This window comes from Polyodon spathula, chromosome 3 (assembly GCF_017654505.1).
Source record: "Polyodon spathula isolate WHYD16114869_AA chromosome 3, ASM1765450v1, whole genome shotgun sequence".
Lineage (NCBI taxonomy): Eukaryota > Metazoa > Chordata > Actinopteri > Acipenseriformes > Polyodontidae > Polyodon > Polyodon spathula.
Genome location: NC_054536.1, coordinates 70,733,146 through 70,760,630, shown reverse-complemented (window position 1 = coordinate 70,760,630; position 27,485 = coordinate 70,733,146). Strand labels below are relative to the sequence as shown.

At 37.5% G+C, this 27,485-nt stretch overlaps 1 protein-coding gene across 9 annotated transcripts in view; it reads left to right on the top strand.

Annotated features, from left to right (window-relative positions):
- LOC121313368 (triple functional domain protein) overlaps window positions 1-27,485 on the top strand; it is a 194,089-nt gene that overhangs the window by 27,088 nt on the left and 139,516 nt on the right. For 8 of the 9 annotated variants that reach the window (XR_005949979.1, XM_041245804.1, XM_041245802.1 and 5 more), the window contains exon 2: window positions 11,136-11,189. Coding sequence is in view for 7 of the 9 variants with exons in the window: in XM_041245804.1 (XP_041101738.1) it covers window positions 11,136-11,189 (54 nt within the window). In the remaining 2 variants the exon portion in view is untranslated. Of the gene's footprint in view, window positions 1-11,135; window positions 11,190-20,513; window positions 21,138-27,485 lie in introns of those variants that run through there. The other variant, XM_041245806.1, reaches the window with a different exon arrangement.

Here is a 27,485-nt window from a genome sequence, read left to right as displayed (position 1 = left end):
CATTACTTTAAACTTACCGACTCTTAAAGTCCGCATATCAAGTTCCAAAGAACGTTTTACAAAATGATAACATAATGTATTTTACAAACTCAGTTAACCAGCGTTCAATGAAAAATAATTTTTACCCTAAGAATTACACCCAGAAAAATAGTGTTAACTACTGACAACCTCATTGCTCTAATGTATTCCTTGCCCTCTATCCCGATTGCAATTCAAGTAGTACAACGCACTTGTAATTGAAACGCATGACACAGTCTGGTTAATTGAGGTTGGTTTGGGTTTATGTTTTAAAAATTGTCACGTTTTAAAGCCAGGTATTGTTTTTAAAAACAATTAATCTTTCTTTTACAGGCGCTATCGTTACACAGACTCCAGGCAGTTTGTAAGGTGGATTTGGGATTACCTTGGAAAGCAAATTTGTGTACCCCTACCTTCCTGTGTTGTAAACAAAATAAGGGCAACATTTCCTTCCCCAGTCAGTGATGGATTTCATTATCCACCTTTGGAACAAAATATTATTAATGTTCAACTTACTGTACTGCTTGTACTGTTCCTGTCAGATGGTAGTTGATCAGGTCAGACTTGATGTGCATGATGTGGTGAGATTTTTCTTTTAAATACCGTGGGTGCTGCATCCTTTTTAAGTTTGTTTGTGTTGCACATTAATTCCAAATGATGTCATTAGAGCCGACTGATTGTCAAAACAACCCTCCGTGAAATGTGCACTATAAAGTACTTATTTATAAAGTATACACTATAAAGTAATATTTTGCCTTACTTGCCTAACCCATTCAGCGCGAAATTTCTCGCCTGGTGGAAATCTGAAGAGGCACCGTCAGTGGCTCTATTAGAACAACCTGCAGCAATACAACGTTTAAATCTTTTAAAATTATTTGCACGAATACATCTATTGCTGTACTTGTACAGTGAGATTCCACTACCTCCGATGACGTCACTCGGTCAACGGTCATACTGCCGGAAAATGTCTTGCTGCTAATGTTCGGATTTAAAAAGTATATTTTGCGGAAACTACGTATCGCAATTGAACATTTTAAGTAAAGCATTAAAATACATTATATTATCATTTTGTAAAAAGTTGTTAGGAACTTGATATGGGGATTCTAGTACAGTATAGTACTGCGTGCATTAAAATCACCAACAAAAAATGTGACTGCCCGAGTACACAAACAGCAACGTGACTGACTGGCAGTTGAAGTGTTTCTTAGTAGTTATCCTGCGGAGTGGATGCTCTCCTTGATTTTAAACAAAGCCTGTGTAGCAGTAGCCTCGAACTGGAGCTGCTGCGTTAAGCAGGTGTAGGCTCCGCGGACACGCCCTCCAGCCAATCAGGACCTCCCGATCAGCTGAGCTCCAGACAAGCCTTCCTGTTTACCACGGCAGCAACTTTTCGTTATTAGGATGAGTTCTAGTCAGATCCCAGTATTTTGCCGAGCAATACCGCAGTTCACAAAAAGGGAAGACAAACAGGTGCAAGTAATCATATGGTGGTGTTTTGTTTTTTTGGTTTGTTTTGTTTTGATTTTATTTTTTATTTTGGTGTATTTCCATATATAATTTGAATGAAATCTTTCAGGACATGCAACATAAGGAGTACAAGCAAGGTCATAATTGTTTTTTTCTGACCTTTCACATAGGGATAACATAATAACACTTCGCTTTGAACTTGCGACTAAATTGAAATCCTTTTGTAAAAAAAAATAAATAATAATAATAATAATAATAATAATAATAATAATAATAATAATACTCTTACCATCATTCTTCATTAGCCAATGTTTGTCTATCCATGGTTGTTGTCATGTTAACAGACGCTATGACGATGAGTGATTGGAAGTACTGGACTTGCATTTTGTATTTGTGCCCTATCTTTTGCTGTTATATTCGGTGCTGATTTAGATTTGTTTCCGGAGCTCGCCGATGGTCTTAGGAATCTCGATTTTTTTTTTTTCGATTTTTTTTATTTTGCAAAAAATTGCGCGGGAGACGGCACATTCCGTGATTTAAAAAACAAAACAAAAAAAATGTCTGTGATGGCGGAATTGCAGAATCCTGGAGGGACTTATTAGTGTTAATGACTGTGTCAAAGTATAGACAATTGGAGTGCCTGTTCTCGGTTGCTGTGCTGTTGAAACGCTATGAAATGCCAGTCCGTGCCCTGACAACATGAATCAGATAGTCAAACCTGTCTCTTAACAACCAGACATGCTTCCTGTTTCTGCCTTCCAGGAGCTTGCTGTGAGATCACAAAAAAGGGCTGGATTGGATAATGTGCAAGACCTGTGTTTGAGTAAAATAAGCAATTTGCTGTAAGCCTTTGCTGTATAAATTCAAGCCACACACTCCAAATCCTGTGAAAGATTTGCTGGATAATAAATACGCCAGTGGGTTGATGAAGGGCTTGCATTACATGTTAATTGATTTACTTTAAGACTGATTTTTAGCAAATGCAGGGCTGCTCTGAATAATTGATTATAACCAGTTGGAAGAATACGTATATTTTATGTGTGTGTTGATTGTTCATTTTCTATTTTGAAACCTGGAGCCGCAAATTAGGAGAAATAGTGTAATGAGTTTTGAAATAATTTGCTTTTATTGGAAATCACATATATATATATATATATATATATATATATATATATTCTGGAGACAATTTATGTGTTAATCATAGAAGTCACCAATATAATATATGTTCTGTTGTGAAAACAATACGTTTAGTCTCTTTCCTTGAACACAGTGATTCATTTGTGAGTCGTGTTAATGAATTCCTTCATGAAGTATGTTGTGAGTGAGATTCAGGACAGTCATAAGGGCATTACCTTTTAAATCCGAGTGATTGTAAAATGGTGGTCTGTTTCATAGCAGAAACTGTTATTTATTTTGTCTGGCTGCTGGTTGAATCACTTGTTTTGGACATGACTAATGCTGTGACTAGCACAAAACGGTGAATAGTATTGCAGTCTGGGACGATATGAACTGATCGGTGGTGATGTGCATTTTTGTTCTTGGATTTCCTGCCTTAAGTGGGGGCATTGTCATCTAGCAGGAAGAAGCGGGCGACATGCTTCAGGAAGGTCATGAGAATCAATAAAGGCTGCATTATTGAACCATTGTTTTAAGATGTTCCTTTCAGACAGCAGGACTGTGTTTTTTTTTTTTTTTAAACAGTACTGCGGTAGAGTTACATGCAGTAATGCACTGCACTAGGTTTGAGGAGACACCACTTTCTGCTACAAAACCTTTCCACACAATAAGACTTTGAACCTGGATGCCAAGTTGTGTTCTGAGTGTACCTGTATAAATCTGTGATCCGTTGCTCATTTAATACCCTAGGAGGTAGAAATACATGCTTAAAATGGCTCTTCGCTGTGTGTCCTAAAACTGTAACAGCAGCAGTACCTTAATTACATAGATCATACAGTGGAACCCCCCCCCCCCCCCCCCCCCCATTAAAATAAAAATACAGATTCAACTTCTTCACACTATTTGTACTGTGCATTAACTGTTTGACAACGTGATTAACACCTACCTTATTATTGCAAGGATACATTGCAGTAACTCTCCTGCAGAGACCTTAATTAACTACTGTTAGCATTTCATCTTGACCCATTGGTGCTGGAGCTGAGGAATGGGAGCCTTGAGAGCCCGTTCATCTTGGATGCTACCTTCTGTGGAATGCTCTTAAAGAACCACATCATGTTATACATACCAAATACTAACACATGGCACAATCAGTAAAGAAGAACCAAGGACATTTAATTGTACTGGATCAATTATAAATTGTTTACTGCAATAAAGGAATTGCCAGAGTTGCCTGCTTCAGTACAAACGAGCCATGGCCAACCTCATTCTCTTTTTATAAATTGTGCAGAGGAAGAACACGTGGTTGTACTGCAAGCGAGCTTGTGGTTTTCACTCTTCTGATAGCCTTTCAAAAAGCAGATGCTGACAAAGGCAACAGATTTCTGAGAGCTGATTGTCCTAAAATGTGCTAGAGGGAATATCTTGCTTCAAGGACACAGTACTACCTATTTATCACATGTGTATTGCAGAATGAAGTGTGTATGTATGTATCAAAATGTATTAAAATCCACTACCAAATCCTTATACATAGAAACTCTACATGGTGCTGCTGCTATGTATGGAGCAGGGTGTGTATGCCAAAGCACTGCGGGTGGGGGTGTACCTATAGCAATTGTAGTGCTTCAGGAAAATATGTACTGACTACCTATACAAGACAGTGTATGAGAAGTGCTGTGGTAGAATATGTTTGAAACATACAAAATATATGCTAACAGTAATAATTTTTATTACCGTCTGCCATGCCCCCTCCAGCTTGTGTTGTCCAGAGGCAAACATTTAATTACTTAATTCGCCATCTCGACAGCAAAGCGTTGTATAGCGTAAGCTGTATTGAAAGAAATGTCTCAACCTGTTTGGGATTCTTTTGTTAAATGCCCAAAAAAAAAAAAAAAAATGAATGCAAACTATGCAAGCAACTGTTGATGTGTCATGGAGGCACAACCAATTTCTGGGGTCACTTGATAAGCATAGTAGTAGTCATAGTCATAGCAGAACATCAATAAAAACACCAATACGTATCCCTCATCAGCTGTCAAAAGACAACTGGTGCAAAAATTCAAATGAACACCCTCAAAACAATGAGGAAGCTAACAAAGTTGATGTTTAACAATATTTTTATGAAAAAAAAAATTGATATAGGACTATTGATTAAATAAGTTATTGCAAAAGGGCATCAAAATTTACCGTGCACAGCATGCAATTTAAACCCCACTGGCCAACAAAAGAGGTCATGTCACCAGTGGACTCCGCATTCTAAAGAAACCTAGGAATGGGTGACGGCCCTGAACATGGCTCCGCAGTCAGAGAGACCCTCCCCGGCGATCTTGCGTTTCCTGGTCTTGTAGATGGCTACTAAGAGCCAGGAGCAGATTCACCAGGTGGTCTCTCGTTTTGATGGAGTCACGAACAGGGTGCCCAGCAATGAGGAGGGTGGGAGAAAAGTGCAACCAGAACAGCAGTTCAAGAGGAGAAAGAATAACTACAGTCTGGCGCAGAAAAAAAAAAATAAAAAAAATAAGACGGCTCTGTGCAACACTCTCCATACCAACTCTTCTGTTTAACTGTAGGTACAAGGTTTTCTTCATTTAAAAGCGTTCCCTTTTCTCCACACATGCTTTTGGTCCATTTTTGGGGAAAACATATAAGAATATGAGAAAGTTTACTAACGAGAGGAGGCCATTCGGCCCATCTTGCTCGTTTGGTTGTTAGTAGCTTATTGATCCCAAAATCTCATCAAGCAGCTTCTTGAAGGATCCCAGTGTCAGATTCAACAATACTGGGGAGTTGGTTCCAGACCCTCACAATTCTCTGTGTAAAAAAGTGCCTCCTATTTTCTGTTATGAATGCCCCTCTATTTAATTTCCATTTGTGATCCCTGGTCCTTGTTTCATTTTTCAGGTCGCAAAAGTCCCTTCGCTCAACATTGTCAACACATTTTAGAATTTTGAATGCTTGAATCAGATCACTGCGTAGTCTTCTTTTTTCAAGACTGAACAGATTCAATTCTTTTAGCCTGTCTGCATATGACATGCCTTTTAAACCCGGAGTAATTCTGGTTGCTCTTCTTTGCACTCTTTCTAGAGCTTTAATATCCTTTTTGTAGCAAGGTGACCAGAACTGAACACAATGTTCTAGATGAGGTCTTACTAATGCAGGGCATGAAGTTAAGGTCATGAAGGGCAAGGCAATGTTACCTTCATTGGGCGTGAAAATTCAGGGGCATCAAGGTATTTCTAGGGGGAAGAATTGCAAAATACAAATCCAGTCCAAGGTCACCAAGGCAATGTCATAGTCATTCATAAAACAACAAAAAATAGAGTGTATTATGTTGATGAAATGTTAATTCAAACAAACACAAATCAATGTTTCTATGAGTGATTCACACACTATTTGTTACAAAAATCAAGTATAGGTCACTTTTCCATTGTAAAAATAAAATGGTATAAAAATATCTCATTTAAAAACAAACTTTCATAATGAAAAAATACAAAGGATAATTTGGCAAAAAATAAATATTCAGGGTATTTTTACTAAACATAATGCTTAACATAGTGCTTGTCTGGTCTTAGGGTAAGCAAGTTCAACTGGATTTTTAAATGCTAAAAAAAGTATTCTTTCAGAAATTGAGATTTTTACGGAAAATTGAATATTATTATTACACAGCACTGTTTCTAATTTATGGAAATCAAGAAAGCAATGCATGAAAAAAAAAAAAAATACAGCCATAGTGATACAACAGCACAAATAAGCGATGTCTAGAGAAGGGAAAGCTAGGCAGATTTTCAGGTAAACTGGCTGAAGATTTACCCATGGCTGGATTGTAATAACGATAGTGGTCATAGTAGTTGTTCGGTCTGCAGTGTGTCTGCGCAGCTGTAGTTTGCTAACCATTATACAACCTGTACAAACAACCCGACTTTGAAAAAAAAAAAAAAATTAAATAAAATTCAGTAGAAACTCTGTCAGGCAGTGGAGCGTGCTGGGCATCATGATGATGATGAGCAGCTGGATGTACATTTGTGTTAGATGTTTTCATTTGAGAGACTTTATAGTTTCACAGTTCTTGACATTTGCAGAGGATTTACAGTTTTGTTATTGTGCGTCGTTAGACACTTCAGGAAATACGTAACCTCTTTCGTGAAAATGCTAATTTTACTAGTTAGAAAGCAGAACTGCATAAGGTAGTGAGAATGTATTACACAAAAAAATGAAAACAGAAATCGATCCACTTCTCTATCGTGTTTCGTTCACCATTGTTATCTTTCCTACTCGCAGGGAGCTGCTACTTGAACCATGCCATATTTGTGTGCATTTTTAGCGTTGATGTTTTGGGGAGAATAACACTGAATTACAAAACAGCAACAGTCATTGAAATGTCTTATAAATTAGCAGTGTATGGAAGGAGCCAGAATGTGTATTGCAATTGTAAGCATAAAATCAGATCTCTTTATACCATATATGATCATAAAATATGTGTAATGTGGTATATACGTTAAGTGGCTTTTTTTTTTTTTTTTTTTTTTTTTTTACTAAGCTGTAAATTAAAGGAAATTTAAATATAGCTTATACATTACTTGAAGGATGTTCACGTATGTGAAATAGCGGACAGTGAAACATCAGAAACAGATTACATGGCAGCTGCTAAAGAAATGGCCTGAAAACCCTCTGCTGTTTTGGTATTTTTTTTGTGAAATGCCTAAATGGTCCAAACAGAGTGAAATGCAAACTGTGCAAGTGGCTCTTAATATATGAAGGCACCATCAATTTCTGCAGTACTTGATGTAAGTACACTATTATTATTATTATTATTATTATTATTATTAGCTGTGCACCCATTTCTTACCTGAACATGTAACTCCTTGAACACTTTGCTGCTAGTGAACACGTATGCTTGAAAATTCCTGGAGGTGCAGTCATACTGAGCTCAGTCCAACAGCATCCCTCCCTGTTTGCCGATCATTAACCTGTGATACAGTATGTCATTTTCGTGGCTTGGTGCTGGGAAGTGCACAGTAAAAAGAATGGCAACAATAGTACGTTATGATGAGTCTCTTTCTCGCAGGACGAGATTAGACATAATCAATTGATTTGTGACAGAATGGGCCAGCTGATGCTGAGCAAGTTTGTGAATGGGTTGTAGATCAGATGTGCTGGTGCTGACGGTTATTTTGCCGTTGGTTATTTTGCGCCCTTAATGCATTGTAAAGTTTTAACATTATTTCCCTTGATTTAAATTAATCACTTTTCAGTGTTAAATTCACTCTATTGTAGTCTCATTGGACCAGACACATTTGTGTAGAATTCTTCTGATTTCCTGTTCATATTTCTTGGCAAATTTTGGAGAGTTTATGAATCTTGTAGCATGGTTTACATAATTATGTCGTACAACTGTTCTGTGTTCAGGTGCCTTTCGTGCAGTTCATCCGTGCACTGTTACGCATGATGCTTTTAAATCTTTCTTTAGTCCTTGGCTGGTAATCTTGGATTTTTTTTTTTTTTTTTTTTTTTTTGCTGCTCTGACACCTAATTTTCTTGGACAGACATTCTTTAATTTGTTATGTGGTACTAATTGATTTATTGCTCTGGTTGAGGGTTTTGGTATTCTGTATTTCTTTGATACTAGCCAGTTCCTTTGTTCTATTTTGTTACAAGCGATTTTCTGAAACGTGAATCCAGCTCCTTTGTTTTTACCGTCTATTGCAACCTATTACATTTTCCCAGACTTTTAATGTTAGTTTGTCGTTGTCACATTAATTAGTGGCTAATGGTCACTAAATGCTTTTATTTAACATATTTTCTTGAACTCTTATATTAAGTGTAGCTTTTGTCTATGACTGTGTATGAACTATGTTTAGATTCAACCTTGTATGTTTTTGTTCAGACTAATTATCCTGAAGTCAGCTTTTTGTTTATAATGCTATGAGAGCTGAAAAACTGATATCAGATAAAAAGTGTTCAGAATTTCAGAGCAGCCATAGTATTGTTGATATTGCAGGAATATGTGCACAACATGCATCAACAGTAAGCACTTATTTATTGTGCACATTCTGAAAATTGAAATAAAAGTACTTAATAAATCCAGAATACGAACATTTTAAAATGTATGCAGGAAATGTGTTTTATCAGCTCCTATGAAGCAGCAGACAGTCTGGCTGTAGATAATGCTGTAGCCGACAACCAATGTTATGATAATTGAAAACAATGTAACGTAGTTAAGGTGTGTATTTATCTAGACCTGGAAAATGGATACTAATTCCAGTACTCAAATACAGTACTGAATTTTATCCAATGCAGTGGATTGTCAGGTAGACCAATAATACAGGATTAATGTCTCAGTTGATTTATAATTTGGGACATAATTGTGAATTATTTATTGTTAAATAAATTATAACTATTTCCTCAGAGCACAGGCAGCTGCAGCAATGTAGTGAAATGTTGATAAAACGCTAATGCTTAAACACCCCCACTGTTCATGCCGGCCAGGAGAGACGACAGGCGGTGCAGCTGTGCCGTTACATTCAGACATGAAATGACATTGATTTCTTAAAGGCTGTGCTGGAGGTGGGGGGATGGGCAGGATGGCACTGACTGATGGACACTTTGGTTTAAGTAATGCAAGGTATGCCCATTGGGCTTCAGTCAGAAGCAGAGGAGTTAAGTGCTGCTAACAACACTCTGAATGAGAGGGTTTGATTGCATCAATAAAATTGCCTGAAAACTATAGTCAGTTTCTTTTGGTACCAATACTCAGTAGTGAATGTGTAAGCCAGTTTTGGGTAAACACATCAAAAATAGTTACAAAAAAAAAAAAAAAAAAAAAAAAAAAAACAAAAAAAAAAAAAAAAAAAGCACACTTAATTATGTTAGCCTTAATTAGCCTAACATGGCAAATCAACAATTTACACTTGCAAATGATTTTATTGCATATTTAGTAAGTTTAAAAAAAAAAAAAAATAGTGATTTTAGGGATTTTATGAAAATGCTACTGTGTGTTTTGTTGTCCACCCACATGAAGCCGTATACAAATTTTTTGGTCAATCAATTAAGGAGCTTACAAGCTTTGACAAACAAGTTTCCCAAAAACATATAAAACAATGCATTGAGGATGCACATAATAAGATTGTTATGTTGTAGAACATCAGTGACATTAAACTCTGTGTGAGAATGACAAATGTACAGTAATGCTCTGTAATGAATGTCTAGCACAGCATACACAGGCATTTCTCCAACATCTGGTGGTGTAAGAAAAGCCAAAAATGTTGATTGTCATTTTTCTTGAGCCGAGAGGCACATCATTACAGTAAAGTAACTGAACTGAACCCTGTAGCACAAAACAACACTACCTGCTGTGGTTTTGGTCACAAAAATATTTAATTTTACTAGAAGGTTCTAATTACAGTAGTCGTCACGTATGCAACTGCGGTGGGACCAGAGTAAGGGTGGATATGTAAAAAGTGATGAAGGAATCCAGTTTTAACAATTACTATATTCACAGTTATTTTTTTCAGATTCAGCTTTTATTTTGGAGCTCCCCTAAATCGCTTGTTTAGAAGGATACAGGGTAGCGTACGGAGTACATACAACAATGTACGAAAACTTTGGTGGGATCTACAGTCTCTGAACTAATCTGCTCTGTTCAATAATAAACGAACACTGGCTTCTTGTCGGCTTTCGGCGGTTTCGACTTGTTTTCTCACTGTGTCTCTCTCTCTCTCTCTCTCTCTGCCTATCACACACACACATACAGAGCTTGATCATGGCGGGTATGTGACAGGTGGACACATGGATTACTATACTTTACATATCTATTGGGATTTATTGTTTTTGAATGGCGCTAATACACAGCCTCATACACTCTGCAGTTTTGTTAAGGCTGAAAACTGACAATCTCAATTTTCCCAGGACATCTGGCAACCCTAATGCAGTTCCCCGAGACATTGTTTACTTCTGAGTCAGGTTACCTTGTATAGTTCGTTTCCCATGTGCAAAAGGAGCAAGTCCAGCAATTGTTCACATTGACGTTTAACAGCGAACCGGTTCGTTTCCCCAGTGGACTTTGTTGTTCACACTTCACACCAAACGTACTGAACCGTCCAGAAGTGCTCCAGTATGAAAACAACCTGATTTCATATTGAGGTCATATGACTTTTTGGATGATGGATCTGATGCTTTGCAATTGTTGGCTTCACACTTGATACACAACTGTAATGTGTGGTTCGATGTCCCGTTTTAGTGTGGGGATTGCACAAGAAAAATTAACCATTTTGTGCAAGTAGTTTACAAAACTGCTACAGTGTGTAGTCATAAGGAGCAGGCCTCAACATGCTCATGCTCTGTGCAACCAGAACGGTGCTCATCAGTGCCCCCTCTGTTACAGAAGGTGTTTAACTGTTTAACTTGTGCTCTCTACTGTTACTTACAGTTGCATAAATGGTCCACAGACACAACCTTGTGTGATGTAAACAGACAAACACTGCCTTTTGAATTGTTTTTGCTTGTTTTATTACCTCTTGTTTTCTTTCTTTTTATTGTAGACCTCACACTTCCAAAATGTGAACCCAGTTTGGATGTCCCCAGCCAAATAGCAGGTAGGCTTATTTGCCAATGTGGTAATTTTTTACATTTTTTTTTATTAATTAAAATAGTAATAGTAAAAAATTAGTTGTACATTAATTATTGTGGATATTTTGTATTTCTGGTTGTTTTTGTTGTTGTTGTTGTTGTTGTTGTTGTTATTATTATTATTATTATTATTATTATTATTATTATTATTTATTATTATAGCATTTATCCAAGGCGACTTAGAGACTAGGGTGTATGAAGTATGCATCAGCTGCAGTCACTTACAACAACGTCTCACCCGAAAGATGGAGCACAAGGAGGTTAAGTGACTTGCTCAGGGTCACACAGTGAGTCCATGAGTGAGCCGGGATTTGAATGGGTAATGACGTTTTTATAGATTTTTGGTGTCTGGGTTTTAACAAAGCTCCATTTCAGTCCTGGTCTTTATTCCAACCAGGTACTAAATTAGTTAATTGCCTCTTAGCAGCTTCAATTAACTACATGACAACCTGCTTGGAGTAAAAACCTAGACTGGATTTGATCTTGAGGGTTGAGTACCACTGCTCTATATTCATTTTCTGTCTAACTGTGGCTTATTAACAGTTAACACTTAGTACTGTAAAGTAGTTGTGCTTTCTTCTACAGTATGAATACTTGTGCAGTAGTCTCTGCGTATAGAAACACCTCCTAAGAGAACACTTCTGCTAAGAGAACAACCTTGTGGTGAAACTGGTTTTTTCCCATTGTAAATGCTGCGCCTAAAGCAGGAACAAGAGTTTTGCTTAAAAACACCTTTTTGGCACAGATAGCGATTGGTTCACAACTCTTAAATTCCTTCTTGTGTTCTTTTTTTTTTTTCTGTGTAAAGATTTTACCTGGCTTCCGTGTTGGCTTGTGCGATTTCTTCATTGCTTATTAGGTGAATGCGTTTTGAGGCATGGTTGCATGAGGCCATGTATTTTAGCACACAGGTTGATTTCCAGTGCAACTCTGTCAAGCAAGCTTACCACACTAGATACCTGCATTTACTGTGGTACTTCTAAACAACCAGGACGCACGTATTAAATAATAAAGAACTAATAGCTCATGTCTGTGTCCATGGTAAGAATATTAGAGTAAATTGTTTTAAGTTTGGTCAAAATTACAGGTAAGGGATCCAAACTGCTAATTTGTCCAAATTAAATATATGCAGAAGTGGTGATTTAACATTTTACAAAAAATAAAGTGCCCAAAAACACAGAAGGAAAATTTAGCCAAGTGTTCTCCTCATGGGACTATTGTGTTTTGGCATTGCCTCCCAAATTGAAACCTATCCTGCAGCTATTCTGAATGCATAGTTAGTGAAAACGCTTGTTTTCAAATGTTGGTTTCTCAGACTCGTGCTCATTACTGTACTTAAAAATCAGTGCTCTTTACCTAATTATAATCCTTGCTGCTGTTACTGTAGCTCTTAATGGGAACTATAGAATCTGGAACTGAAACCAATTAATTGCATGATTCATGACATCCCTGGCATGTGTTCTGGATTTTCAGTTATTTAGTCATGGTGGGTAAAACGCCACATCTGACGGACTTTGGTAATGGGCTTGTTTGTATGTGTGTTTCTAAACCTGAATACACAAGGAACAGTATGGAAAGTGACGACGCCATGGCCATTCAAGAAAACACTTTGCTATGAGTTTTCATCAACTTTCTTAAAGGAAAGGAATGGTTACAATTTAGTGTACTGTACCCAAATTAGTAGCATTATTAGGAATTATTATCATTATTATTATTAGTCACATTTCACTGTGCCAGTTATAATCAATGGAGCTGGTAAGTAAGCAGATTTAGAGCCATGTTGTTTGACAGTCTATCTTTTCATTCTTATGGATGCATCCCATTCACCCTCTTCCCAGCCCCTTGTTCCTGCTGAGCAAAGCCCAATGATAATATATTACAATTATATAAAAAAAATATTAGCTGTGAAATACTCAATAAATATAAAATAACTAATCATTAACTTTTTTAAGGTAACTTGAAAAGCTGATAGTGTTATTTAGGGGACCCAGGACACAATGGAGTTTTAGCTGAAAATACAGAATTTAGACAGCCCATGTTAAGTTGAAGAATGACTGTGAACTTTCAGTGACATTAAGCATTTGGAACTACTCTGACCAGTACTGCATGTATCGTAGTGCTGGGTGAACAGTTGGACCAAGTTTTTCCATCTGTCCATATTTTTACTGTAAAACAAAGATTAAGAAAAGGTACTGTAGCTGTCTGTGGCAAATGGAAGACATCCTGTAGTATAGGCCCCTTCAGCTGTCCTTTTGAGTAAACAGTGTAAAGTTTAAACTTGGATCGACCCCTTCAATAAAACTTAATCTCCATGCCTACTATTTAAACCACTTCTTAATTTTAAAAAGTAGTTTCATAAAAATGTAAAGGCTTTTCCATTGTATACTGTGACCACCATTGCTGAGACTTGGAAACCATTGTGCTTCAGCACTCATGAATGACTTCCTGGCCTGCACCGCATTAAGACACATGGAAGCAATCGTGGCGGAAAGCTCAAGAAAGGAGAGGGATGTTTGCTTAGCAATCACTAATCAAGCTTAGTGTAATTGAGCTGAGGTAGTCACCCCCCCCCCCCCCCCCCCCCCCCCCCCCCAAAGGCTGAGTCTGGTGGTCGGGTGCAAAGTGAGCCTTAAACATGGAAGGAAGTAGGGGAATTTTCTGGGGTGCTGCTTGACAGAACCAGCTGCTTTGACAGGGGCTGCCAGCATGTTAACAGGGCCCATTCTTTGTTTCTTAAAGAGCAGAAATTAGACAACAAAGAGATGCGGCCATGGCTGCGTTAGAGGTTGTTTATAGAGAGAACCAGCCATTATCCTATTACTGGCTGTAAAACGTTTTCCTTTTCAAGTCATGGTAGCAAGCCTTTTCTGGTCCTTTTATTTTTTGATAATTGCAATTTAAGGGATTAGTTTTATAAACACTTCAATAAGCTCCTTTTATGTTTTGTTAACTACTTCAACAATTCATCTGATGACTATTTCTGTATATAATAAAGACTATAAAATAAATTAAGCTTGCATTGTAAACACTGACATCTATATTTGACATGTATACTGTAACCTGTTGCAATGTACAAAGTGTGTACTGTTAGTGGAATTTGATATGCGTGCCAGAAATGTTTTGCAGTTTTTTTCATATGTGAAAAACACCTAATAAAAGGCTTGCAAATATTTTGGCTTTACAGTATTTATGAAAATGGTTAAGTGTTTAAGACTTAGGCTTTCATTTTAGATTTAAATTGCTGTATTGACATCCATACAACATAATGATTGCTCCTCCACTGAGCAGTGGGTAAGACAAAGAACTTTGAACCTCAAAATTAGATACTGGACAATGTGTGTTATTTGAAGGTTATTTTAATGCACTGCAGAACAACTTGCTCATCTTCCCTTTTTCACTTAACACCAATAGATGTTTAAAAACAATTTAAAATAAAAAAGAAAAGAAAATCTCTCCTTAGATTGGTGGGAACAGGACTGGAGTAAGTGCTTCTTCCTCCATTGGTTTAGTTTTCAGGTATAGTATGTCCCATGTGGAATTTTCAGGATCTTCAATAGCACATTTTAAATGAGACTTCAGTTGCCAGTTTTTAACATTGCCCAGCAAACTGACATCTGAGCTGCCTTACCAGAAATAATGATGAAAAGGCTACTAGTTGATCAAAAAAAACGCCAAAACTTTTCATGGAACAGAAACAAAAAACAAAAGAAAATTGTTTGTTACTTTCTGGAACGAAAACGTTATTGAAAATTGTTTATAGGTTATTATCAAGTTTTTTTTTCGTTCCCTTTCAGCCTCTTCTCGCTGTCTCTTTCCATTGTTTTCAAACATACAATAATTTGAAAGAAGCGCTCTTCCCATGATTTTAAACCTCAGTTGTCAACGACAAAGCAATATCCAGCGAATGAAATTCAACATTACATTTAGTTTACTTTTTTGGCACAGCAAGCAGCGAATCAAGTAGCACTGTATTTAATTTGCCTTCAGTTCAGGATTCCACCTTCCAGATCTACATTATGTGATCAGTCTTGTATTCGTTCAGAATAAACCGTTTTTGATCCCCTGCTACTGTACTGGACTACAGTGCTGTATATTCCTGGATGTGTCCAAGCTGCTTTTGTTCCCGTCTTTTTTTTTTTCTACAATGTAATATTCTTGAAATGCTCCCTCTTTTGGCTTTAGAACAAGATCAGTATTGACTTGACGCCTAAACTCGGCTTTCACACGAGGAGAACAGTCTTTGAAAGGAACTTCCTCGAGCCCTAACTTTTTTACATTATTTTTCCATTTTAAAGGAGAATGCCTTTTGTGGTTTGTTTTTTCTTTGAGCAGGGAATAGTTTAGTGCCACTTTTTTAAGAGCTATGGCACCAATAATGCAGCTCGTACCACTACAGATTTCTTTCGAAATGTTAAACACGTGAAAGGATTATGTGCTACAGATAGAAATGCAAGATGTGAAACCACCAATCCTCAACTCATGGCAACATCAAGGCGACATTCCAAAGCACAAATTAAATCAGTATAATTTATTTCAAGGGCTTATAGGCAAAGAGCTGTTTATTGACACGTGCATATGGAGAGCATGTTTTCTTAGGCTCAAGTTGCATTTTGGCCACATGTAAGCTGTAAATCTAAATCTAACCTCCCTGTGCAGTGGCAGAGTTTAATAACTAATAATGCAAAATTTTAGCTGCAACAAAAATATATGGTTTGTTTTAATATTTAATTTATAGTTACTGTAATAAAATAAAAGCATACAGTATTGTAGATGAACTGAAGTATTTTTATTAACAGCTAGACTATAAATTGGTCTGTCGCACAGTTTCCTGTTGAGGCACAAGATATATCGAGTTCAGTACAGCATATGTCAACCTTTCTAGCTTCTGCTGTTTTATAAACAGCTTTCTTCTGTATCCTTGAATATTGTCTCTATCTAATGTTTGAGAACAAAACTGCCGTTTACTGTTGAAGTATCCTGTGCATGTATTATTTTTTCACACCGTAATTGGAAGCTGCTAGAGACTGGAAAATGCTGGCAGATGTTGGTCAACTGCTTATTTTCCCACCTGAGATTGCCACCACTAACCTTCAACCAGACATTGTCTTGTGGCCTGGATCAGCATGTCTTGTTCACCTGGTAGAGTTAACAGTGCCATGGGAATATGCTGTGGTTGAGGTGTATGAGAGGAAGAAACTTCAGTATGCTCAACTAGCTGCTGAAGCGGAACAGTGAGGATGGAGAGTCCGGGTTCACACAGTGGAGGTGGGTTGTCGAGAATTTATGGCACACTCTACAACCTGGTTTCTCAGAAATGTCGTGTTCAGTGGCCAAGAGTTGCGTCGCACAGTGAAGAATCTATCTGAAGCAGCAGAAAGGAGCAGCAGCTGGCTGTGGTTGGGGCAGAAAGATTCTGGCTTGGGATCTCAAGCACAATAGAAAGAAAGGAACCCTGATGTACGGGTAAGTAAGCTGGGCTGAGTTGAGTGGGGGACGGAGGTGGGGGATGCTGGGATGCCAGAATCGCTGTTGAGCCCTCTTAAGGTGTTGTGGGCTTGTCGATGAAACACCGAGGATGGATGATGCCCACTTGAAGACCCCAGAGAAGTACCCTGCTTAACTTAATCCAGATGGTTGTCATGCTCTTGCGCTGGGGAGACGGTACTGTGGTTGAACCTCGGAGCCAACATTGCAGCCATTGTGTGTGCTGATGCGCTGGGGAGGCAAAATAAGCTGATCCCTGGAGCCAGCCATCAACACCAGGCAGAAGGATATCTACATCGGATGGAACAAATCACCAATGGATGGAGATGCAGATGGATCACATTAGTTTACTGTAAAGCTTAGTTGGTGCTTATCTTGTGCAAGAGCAGAGTTCAAATCTGCATGAAGTTTTAACATCTACTCTCATGTAATGGAAATCAGAGACAATAGCATTACATATAGCATTGTACACTACTGTATGTAGAAATAGAATATTTATACACCTGTTCAATGTTGCTGGAGCAAGAAAAGCTCCAGCAACATTACAGTGGAAATGGTTACTCAATTCACATTGACCACCCCTTTCCCATTATTATATATATATATATATATATATATATATATATATATATATATATATATATATATATATATATATAACACACACACACACACACACACACAGTACCAGTCAAAAGTTTGAGTACACTTGCTGGAAACTAGGTTTTTTTCATAATTGACAATGTTTTACGTTGTATATGTTTCTGTAAATACTTGAAAATGAAAATACATGTCACAATATACAAAACAAAACATAAGGAGTATCAAAGCAATGTTCAAGAAAATTTGAAAATTGTCTCTAAATCTTGGATTCCTCAAAATAGCCACCATTTCCCTTAATAGCCTCACAGACATGAGGCATTCGGTTATCAAGTTTCAGCAGGAAATCACCCGACAGCTCTTCTGCAGTAATTCCCAGAGATGCAGGGCACTTGTGGGTAACTTGACTCTTCTGTCCAGTTTGTCCCATACAAGTTCTATGGGATTGAGGTCTGGAGACTAGGCAGGCCAGGTCATTAGATTGAGTTGTCCTTCACTTTCCTTATTCGCCAGATAGTTCTTGCACAACTTTGAGGTGTGGTTCGGGCCATTATCTCCTCAAACGTCCAGTTTTTGTGTTTTTTGGCTCAGGCAAGTCTCTTCCTCTTATTCGGCACTCTTAATGGCTTCTTTGCAGCAATTCTTCTAGTTAGGCCAGCTTCACGCAATCTCCTCTTAACAGTTGATGTTGAAACATCTGTACTTCTAGTAGCATTTAGCTGAGCTTGTATTTCAGGGGCAGTTAATCGCCGGTTTCACAGACTTGTGACTCGAATGATTCTCTGATTGTGAGGTCACCCTTGGCTTGCCTGACCTTGTTCGGTCCTCATGAGTGCCAATTTCTTCAAATCGTTTGATGGTCTTGGCCCCAGCAGTCACAGACACTTGCAAAGTTCTTGCAATTTTGTGTTAAATGACCTTCATTTCTTAAAGTAATTACAGACTGTTTTTTCTTTGCTTAACTGAGCGTGTTTTGCCATTTTCTCCTCCCTTACATTCAGGAATGACAAACTTGTGCCTATGCTACCTATATTTATAGTAATCATGGACCCTCACCTGTTAACAATAATTGATGACAAAAGGTTAATTAGGTAACATGCTAGTTAACGCGTAGAACATCTAACAAAGACAATTGTGTACTTAGGCCAGTGTTCTAACACTGTTATACACATTTCAGACTTAACAGAAATCTCATTGCTTTGGGTGACCATTTCATTGAAATTGACAAGATTTAGATTTTCATTTAAAAATTAAATTTTTGAACGCAGTTCACTTATGATTATCGGCTTATATAAGTACACATATCATATAATGAAATATAAAGTGTTTATAGCCAAATTTATACAGTTAAAAGCATAGATAATCATGAAAAACCTGGTTTCAAGCAGGCGTAGTCAAACTTTTGACTGGTACCATATGTTATATATATATATACATATAATATATATATATATATATATATATATATATATATATATATATATATAAAAAATACAAAAAAATTCAAGCAGGGCGGGGGGTGATTTTGATAAAGGGGTACTTATATAGATGCCCGGGCCGGCTGGGCCATGACCCGCATTCCTGACTCATATCTGTCATTGATTCCATCAGAATATACTAAAAAGCAAAAGCTCAGAGAAGAAAAAAAAAAATTACACAAAACTCAGAAATAGCTCAAAATAAGCACAGAGAAATGAATAAAAACAGAAACCCTAAATGTACTGTACAGGTACAGCAATGTACCGTAGGTCTGTAAAGATGTGTGTAGTTGCCTGCGATTTCACTGTTTGAGTGGACAAAGGCAGGGACTACATATGCTTATTGAAGACTACTCTGTCCCAGAAAGCTGGTTTTAAGGGCATATATAATTGATACAGTTACTGCATCAATCTCATTTAAGTTTGTATTGTTGTTATTATTATTATTATCCAAAAATCTACCCAGCATAAAAACCATGTTTAGCTATTTCTGAATTATCTTCATATTTTTATATTTATTTACTATCCAGCATTGTTAAATTGTTTGAACCAACTGCTAAATCACAGTGGAGTCAGTTAATTACTCACCTTACTGCATTTACAATTAACAGTTTTCTTTACAGTTTCCTTTACTCATAAACTGATGTTTTTCATCGATGCTTAATAATAATGTTAAATTCTCTTTTATTAATAGTGTCAAATTGCCTAAACAAAACATTCACTGAGTAACGGTTATCTTCCATAAAATAATAATAATATTGTTTAAAAATAAATGTGGTTTTTGAAATAAAACAGAACTACAATGTTAACTGTTCTGTAGTCGGCAGCTTTCCAAGATCGCGTTATGGTATTGTACTTAGCTCAATTCATGGGTTTGCAGCGATCCTGAATTTCTAAGATTACTCTGTTGAAACTGACGGGTTTCATTTGTTGTTGTATTGCTGTTGTCCACAGTGGCGTAGTTGAGGGTATACTCAGGGTATACTCACTTTTAGTTTCTGCAGAGCACATTGTGTGCAGATATTCGTTCTCCAAGACTAACATTATTAATATTAATATCAGCGTTCTGTTCTGACTGATGCAAATCTTTGCGCCTCTGTGTTGTTCTTGCTGAGCTCACCTGTAGCTCAAGGCCCTTGAGGACCTGACACTTTTACCACTTACTGTGAGTATTGGCTGGTTTTATAAATGTACTGAATGTAAAGTTACTGTATTTTGTAAGTTGTGTTTATTTTGAAAGCTCAGTGATTTTTCAGTTTTAGTTTTTTTCTTCTTGTGCTTCAGTTGTGTTTTTTTTTTTTTTTTTTTGCTATAATTGTCTTTGTTTTTGCAACGTTTCTTTGCTAATACAGACATAAGAAAACAGTGGTTATATACAATCATATGATTATGGCAGGGAAAGAACACATGCAGTAACAAGTCAGTAAAGAAGGCAGATTAGTGCAAATGAGACAGTTTTGATTCCCCCAAAACTCATTTTAAACCTAGTGAAGAACTCTCAAACCAACAGGTTTCATGGGAGTGAAAATGTGCGCCAGACCTTGACCTTGCTGTAACCAAGAATATTGGACCGTCACTAAAATAATTGAGTACCCTTGGTATATGGTAAAGTATTACTAAATATCACTAAAAACATAGCATGTTCAAATTCACGTATTCACACAAGCTTTACATTTTTAAAAAGAGATCCCTGGTCTACCTGTTTGAAGTTTGTTTCGGAGGTCCTTTACTTCAGTGCAGTAGTTCTACTACACAAACAAAAATTGTACTAAACATAAATCTCTGTTCAGTCCGAAATCATACAGAACAATTTTGAGTGAAAAGGCTTTCCGCCTGTGGGAAGATTGAGGAACAGGGTCCAGGAGTCTGTGATAATCACAACTTCTCCCCTTTGAAAGTTTTGTATGAACAGCTGTAGGACACAGCCTCGCTGTTATTGTTTTACGCGTTGACACAGTATGACTCAACAAATTTCATCATATCTGCAAATCTATCACCACCTGCAAAGCTAAATCTGGAAATTCAATGGCCGCTTGTAGTAAAAACAAACTGTTATAAAATAAAATTCACTTCAGAAACAGGCAACTGGACAATAAGAGACACTGGTGGTTTCTAAAACATGCAGCTGCTTTGTCCTATGATGCCTGACTCTGTTTTACAGTAGCAGTTGTTGCTACAAGGGTAGGAGGTTAGTGTGTGTGCGTGTGTGTGCATCTGTGCGTGCCTTAGAGAGGTGAGTGAGACCTACGCCACATTGAGAAATGTGAAGGAGGACCACAGGGTGAAGTGTGGAGAGCTGGTTTCTGTATAGTGGATGCTCTTTTTTTGTGAGACGTTGTTTCTGTGCATGAGGTAAGCAAGTGTTTTCTCTCTCTCTTTCTCTCCCCCTCTCTTTCTCCCACGAGAGAGTGCCAGCCGTATATCTACAAGAAGGGCATTGTGAGGGCCGCAGCTGGCAGGAACTCCCACCGTCTCTGCTGGTCCTCGGGCTAGGCTCGGCCAGACAAGAGAGGCACTCAGACTGCTGCTTCAGCAGGCCTACAAACTTTATGCTGTGCTGGGGGAAGGGCTGAGGAGGATACCATGAATGATTCTGCGATTTTTGTGATGCCTGTTTGTTTGTGTAATGGGGCATTCTGATGACTGTGCATTGTGTGGTATATTAGAGAGTGATCTGGAATAGGATATCACAGTGTCTGTAGTAGTATAGTTATAGCTGTCATACACAAATACATAAATAACATGAACTACAACATTCTTCTGACCTGATTTTTACTGTATGCCCTCAAATTTGTTTCACAGTAATGTGGCTATGGAATGGAACATTTTGTTACTGAGATGTTTATGGTAGAAAGCAACAAATAAATAGGGGAATAGTTTTCTTGACAAAATATATTGATTTATTGTGTTTTTTAGAGAGAGAGATGACCTATGTATTACAGTACAGTTTGCAATAACACTGGGGCATTGGTGTACATTTTCTATAACCATCGCAACATCCATTGTAGCATTTCCAAAGTCTATAATGTTATTCTAAAGCTACTGTGTGTATGCTCAAGAGAAGTGGTGCTGAAACTGCATGTGTTTTATTTCTTCTGTCATCTCAGTACTATATTATGTGCCCTAATCACTAGATGAAGACTTTTAATTTTCAGACTTTGGTACAATTGGAAAAATTGTTACATTTGACTATCCCCCACTGAGGGAGCATACTTTTAGAGTTTTGTAAACTAAGTAAATGTAGAGAAACATATTAATTTTGTTGAAACTTGATGTTATGACACATTCCATAAACACAAGCTATCAAAAGTACCAGAATCTAGTGGTCCTGTCAATCTGTTCATCCTTCCATATGTCCCACTTCTGTTATTGCATGCAATAATGTTTTTTAGGAAACTTGGTTAGGACGTTCCTTAACACAAATGTAGGGCCCTGTGAAGTCCGCATTGCGGAGAACACGGATGGAATTGCGGAATTCTGAGTTAAAAACTGAATTAGGCACCCGAGGACATTACCACAAAATCTCTCGTGCCACTTCACTTGCTAGCTACTGTTATCACTGGGGTGGTGGGGGAACAGGACGACTACCTATAAGTTTATTCTGAGCAGATTGTATTGTAATGTCCACTGCAGAATGTAGAGTCTAGTGTCATTTTTTCTCCAAAGTTCTCAGGGAGATATTGCTAAGTGCCTTTTTATTAAATTAGAATAAATCAAAATATTTAGGCTTTTATTTACATTGTTTGTCATTAAGAAAACATTAAATCTATTTTTAAATGTTATAGTTCAGCTTGTGTTGAAAAGATCTACTAAAAAAGCCTACATTTAGATTTTTTTTTTTTATTTACAATGTTCCTAGTTTGTTTCTATTACATTATGCCAATTTGTACCCTTTTTTTCTGAAAGCACTTTGATTAAAACCGTTTAGAAAGGTTTTTTGTCGTATTTTTTCATACATTTCTGGCTTCATTGCTCTCAATGTATCAAACACTTGTGGTTATAAAAAAAAAAAAAAAAAAAAAAAAAATTACAGATTTTTAAAACCGAAAAATCAGGAAAAAATAAATCTGAAAAATAAAAATAATAAAACGGATTTCATTGGGCCCTATGAAAATGATTGAGATTATCAGTGTTTAGGGTATTGTATATGGATTCATGTCTGTATGCCAAAGTTGCATTTCATTTAATGGATGTGTGGTAGGTCATGGTTGTACTGTACTTTATGCTAATCTACTTAAGGCTTTAAATTAGTTTTTGCAGTTGTGGCTGTGGATGTCACTGTTACTTGTCAAAGCTGCAGAATTACCTGCACTTTTATAGAGCTAAATTCAGCAACTGGTTGCCCCAGCCTGGTAGTTAAATTAGCAGCACAGTGCTGTACCCTATTCCAGCTGCATGGGACTTTTGCCAGTGTCTGAACGTAAAAGCTGCATACAAGAAAAACGACTGCAGCTGCCTTCAAAGGAGCAGTGCCTTGATTGGTGTCACACCGCAGGAACAGTCATTAATACTGATCTGAGAGGATGACCTGTTTACAACCTACTTTAGCAGTTAGTTTTGGATCAAAGCCCATCTAGCTCAGATGATTTAATGGAACGCTTAGAAATTGTTGACGTCAAATTAAGTTTGCTGTTTTGAAACTGGAAGCTGCGTTTCCCGACTCGATAAAATGGACAAACTTTGAATTTAGACCAATTTTAAAAGGACATGTTTTCCCCTGACCTGACCCAAGAAAGGATCCAGATATGAGTGGATGCAGCTGCAATACGCCGGTCCTGAAACTCGATAAAGGCAGGAATGGTTGTGGTTTTGCCGTCTCCTTATAATTTTCACATGAAACATCCTGTAGGCTAATCAGTTTGAATGATACATTGCTTCATTCATATGGTTGAGTAGTAACTAGGACACTAGTTCCCACACAAACTGCAACAGGATAAAAAAAATCATGTTAATGTTGAAACACTACAGTACTGTAGTTAAGGCATTTTGTAAAAATGCGATACAGTTTTTGGGAGCGACAGCACGGCTTTAGTAACATTGTCTTGTAAGCCTTTTTATGAGTAGTGAAACAGCTTCTTCTAAATGCAAGCCCCCTGCTGAAATTTCAGTGTTAAAAATACTCTGTGGTGTTCTGATGAGTTGCAAGATCTATTAGTCATCTTGTGCCTCAGTGTGTCTGTTGCACTCCACTCTTGAGAGCACAGTGCAGGGATCAGCTTTGATGGCAATCCAGATTTTACCCATGTGACTAGAGTGTGTGATCTGGAAATCAGTCACAAGAGACCATTTGTGATAAATACAGTAGCTTTATATTTTTGTGGATCTTGCCACTGTTTGCTTAGATAGCTTGGCTGTAACAGAACAGCAACTTACTCTATGTGCATCTTTTTTATACAGATGAGGAAATGGAAATGGTACGATTACTGTACAGGTGCAGGGGATTTCCTGTTTGGCCAGGTTCAACGTACAGTCCAACTTGAATATTGTATGCTTAGTGTTCCGTGTTCATATTGAGTTCATTTTACATATATTAAAATAGGGATAAAATTGGTAAAACATTGTTTTTAATTGAAACATCGGTAAAAATCGGGGGGGGGATCTCATTATACGCACTTTACATGTGGAATATAATGCGTAGCAATTCTAGTTTTCTGATTAATAAGTCAGACACATTTTCCCATATTAGCTGGTACTTTTAGAACCTTTGGGCAATCGCTTTGCTGACAAACAGTATCTACAGAAGGTATGAACATGGCATCAGCACAAAACAAGCCAGGTTTATTTGCCTTGAAATCATAAAAAGAAAAGAATATTAACAGAACTGGGTGGTGCAAGCCATCAGGAGATGCTTACAAAAGCACACTGACCATTTACATCAGTGCATTCCATGTACCTTTACCAACTAAAGCATCACCAGGGTAAAGCCACCTGTCCTTACGATGTACACGGTACAACCCTCTGACTCCCCTTCTGTTCAAGGGAGGAAGTGGGTGTCGGACGCAATTAGGGTCCAGTTCTCAGGACGACAAAACACTTTGAGATACGATGAGAACCTTCCAGCAAAAAGGGAACAAAAACAAAGCCATGTTGTACAAGTTCTTTCAAGTTTATGCATGGATATTTCTCAGGTCTCACTAGTGTTGCCAGCAGGATGATTGCTGTACCTTGATCGATGTGAAAAACCCTGGATACCGGTCACTGGACAGAAGGTGCATTTTGTATAGCTGTCTGGTGCTTTCTTGATTTCACTAAATGAGAGAGCAGGGAGGCTCCATTACATGGCTGATGGTAGAAGACCAAATTAACCTGGTAGGAACAACATTGCCTGCTCTGTTAGATTGAAAGGGAGGGACAGCCAAAGGAATGGCTTTTCAGATTCTGTCATCTAGCTTCTGTAATTCTTTTTATTGTGTATTGCCTTTTTTAATCCTAGTGTAATTTTAGTCAGTTTTCAATGCATGCAGATGTAAAATCCTATTGAAATATTGAGTTAGAAAGTGCCTATTATAAATACTATATTTAAATAGAAAGTAGCCTTGCCTGCAGTATATAATTTGTAAAAAAAAAACAAAAAAAAAACTTAGAACGGTCTGTTCAGAAATGAGTACTGTATAGAATTGTAATGGGTCCTGAGTTGTACAGTAAACAAGGTGCTAAATAACCTACCATATAATTTGATTCAAACTTGATTCTTTGGACTGTTTTCAAAAATGCTTTTAAATCAAAGGTGCCTGAAGTCTGCATGTTTTTACTGAGCTACTGCCTTAGTGAATTTCCTGTAGCTCACTATGCAGTAATTATAGTAAGAAATGCAAGATTGCTAGACCTTTGCACTTGAGCTGTTTGACGGTCAGACAGACATGCAGGAGAGCTGGACACAGTTGTTGTCTCCCTCCTAAGGTTCCAGGCAGAATCCACGCCACCCTACTGCTGTTCTGACTGGCTCCAACACTTGGGTCCTGAAGGCTGTTTCGGGATCCAGATACAAAGGCGGCAGAATTCAAAGCACTGCTTTTTCAATTACTGATAAAAATCCTTTTGAGCAAATTGTGTACCCTGCCTGGAACTTTTAGGTAGGAAAGCTTGAGTGTTTGCATCCAGTCTGGAATAATTAAGATAATCAGGGATGTGGAGGGAGCATAGGCAATGCAGTACACATGTTTGAGGTTTAGCAGTTGTTTATTCGCAAGGCTTTTTAATGAGTCAGTTGTCATGAACCTGTTTGTCAGGTTCCATTCAACTGGCTGGTACTGTAGTATGCTTTGTTCTTTTCCTTGTACTTGTGTAGTTTGTACTTTGTATTATATAGCTGTTTCGTCCAGGCCTTTGAGGGTTCCCAGATCCCAGTGGCTTTACATTTTTTAACACTCGCCCACTCACCCTGCATCTGTGCTGCTTCTTGTGACAGTATAATTGGCTTTTCTGTTTCATCCTCTAGTTCCCATTTAGGTCCTGAGGGATTTATATTACAGTAGCTATTAAACTGGATGCAGCAGTTGTCAGAGGTGCTAAAAAGGAAAGACTAAAAGCATAAATCTGGAATAGCCCATTTCTACAGTAGAGTGTACAAACCTGGGTAGAGCACATGTTTCTATTGCAACGTTACAGTGCTTACATTGTTGGTTGTTAATCATCCAGTCACTGAGATGTTTTTGCTGTCTCCTACTAAGAGCCTCATGTTCTCTTCTAGAGCCAGTGTATGGGGAAAGTGAGCATTTTAATCCGTTAAGCAGTTCTCAGAGTAGCGACAGTTTGTAGCCATGATAACCATTTTTTCTTTTAGTGACTAAATGTTTTAGTCGCCTACAGGCAACAACTTTGTGCTGTATTTTTTTTATTATTAAAATATCTTTGGACCCATGTTAAAAATAATACGGCTTTTTAGTGCCTACGTCACAGGCGCATACAGATGTCCGTACAGATCATTATGTTACTGTATGCAGAATCTCTAGACGCATAAAAAAAAAAGACAATGCATCTAAATATTTTTATTATGATTTTCACTACATCAGTTTAAATGGAAGTGGCAAACTGATCATTATTGTGCACGTATTTAATTATGTAAATAGGTAAGCTTCACAGCCAACAACTACTGTACAATCAGAAAGGTTTGTTTTACTTTCAGTATGTTTTCGTCCCGGCATTACAGGACAGCACAAATAAAATTAGAGTGCAACGTAAAATTAATGAAAAAAAAAAGCAGATTTTGCATACCTTTTGAAAATAAAGTTTAACAACAATTCATCTTTTTTCTTCTGTCCTCGTAAAAGTTTGCGCTTTTTTATTTTTTATTTGCATATTATTTCTGATACAGCATGTTGTACATCGAGAGGTTTCCTGGCTTTATGGAGCACCTACTATCGTACATTTTACACTAGTCACGTTGGTAAAGTTCAGTACTTTCACTTAATTAAAAAATCACAGACACGCCAACAAAAATCACTTATATATTGCAAGTCACGGGCACTGGGGGGAGGGGGGGTGGCGACAATATCCGTCACACCTGTGACAAAATCCCAGCAATAATAATAATAGTAATAATTAAAGAATTGAGTACATTCACATATCTGCTTATTGATAAAAACCCATCACCGCACTTCTAAAGTGTTGCAGTATTGTGGTTGTTAGATTAGGTTTGTCTGTATATAAATTGTAATTGGAAGTATTACTGTAACTTTTACTGTAATTACAACTATGTTT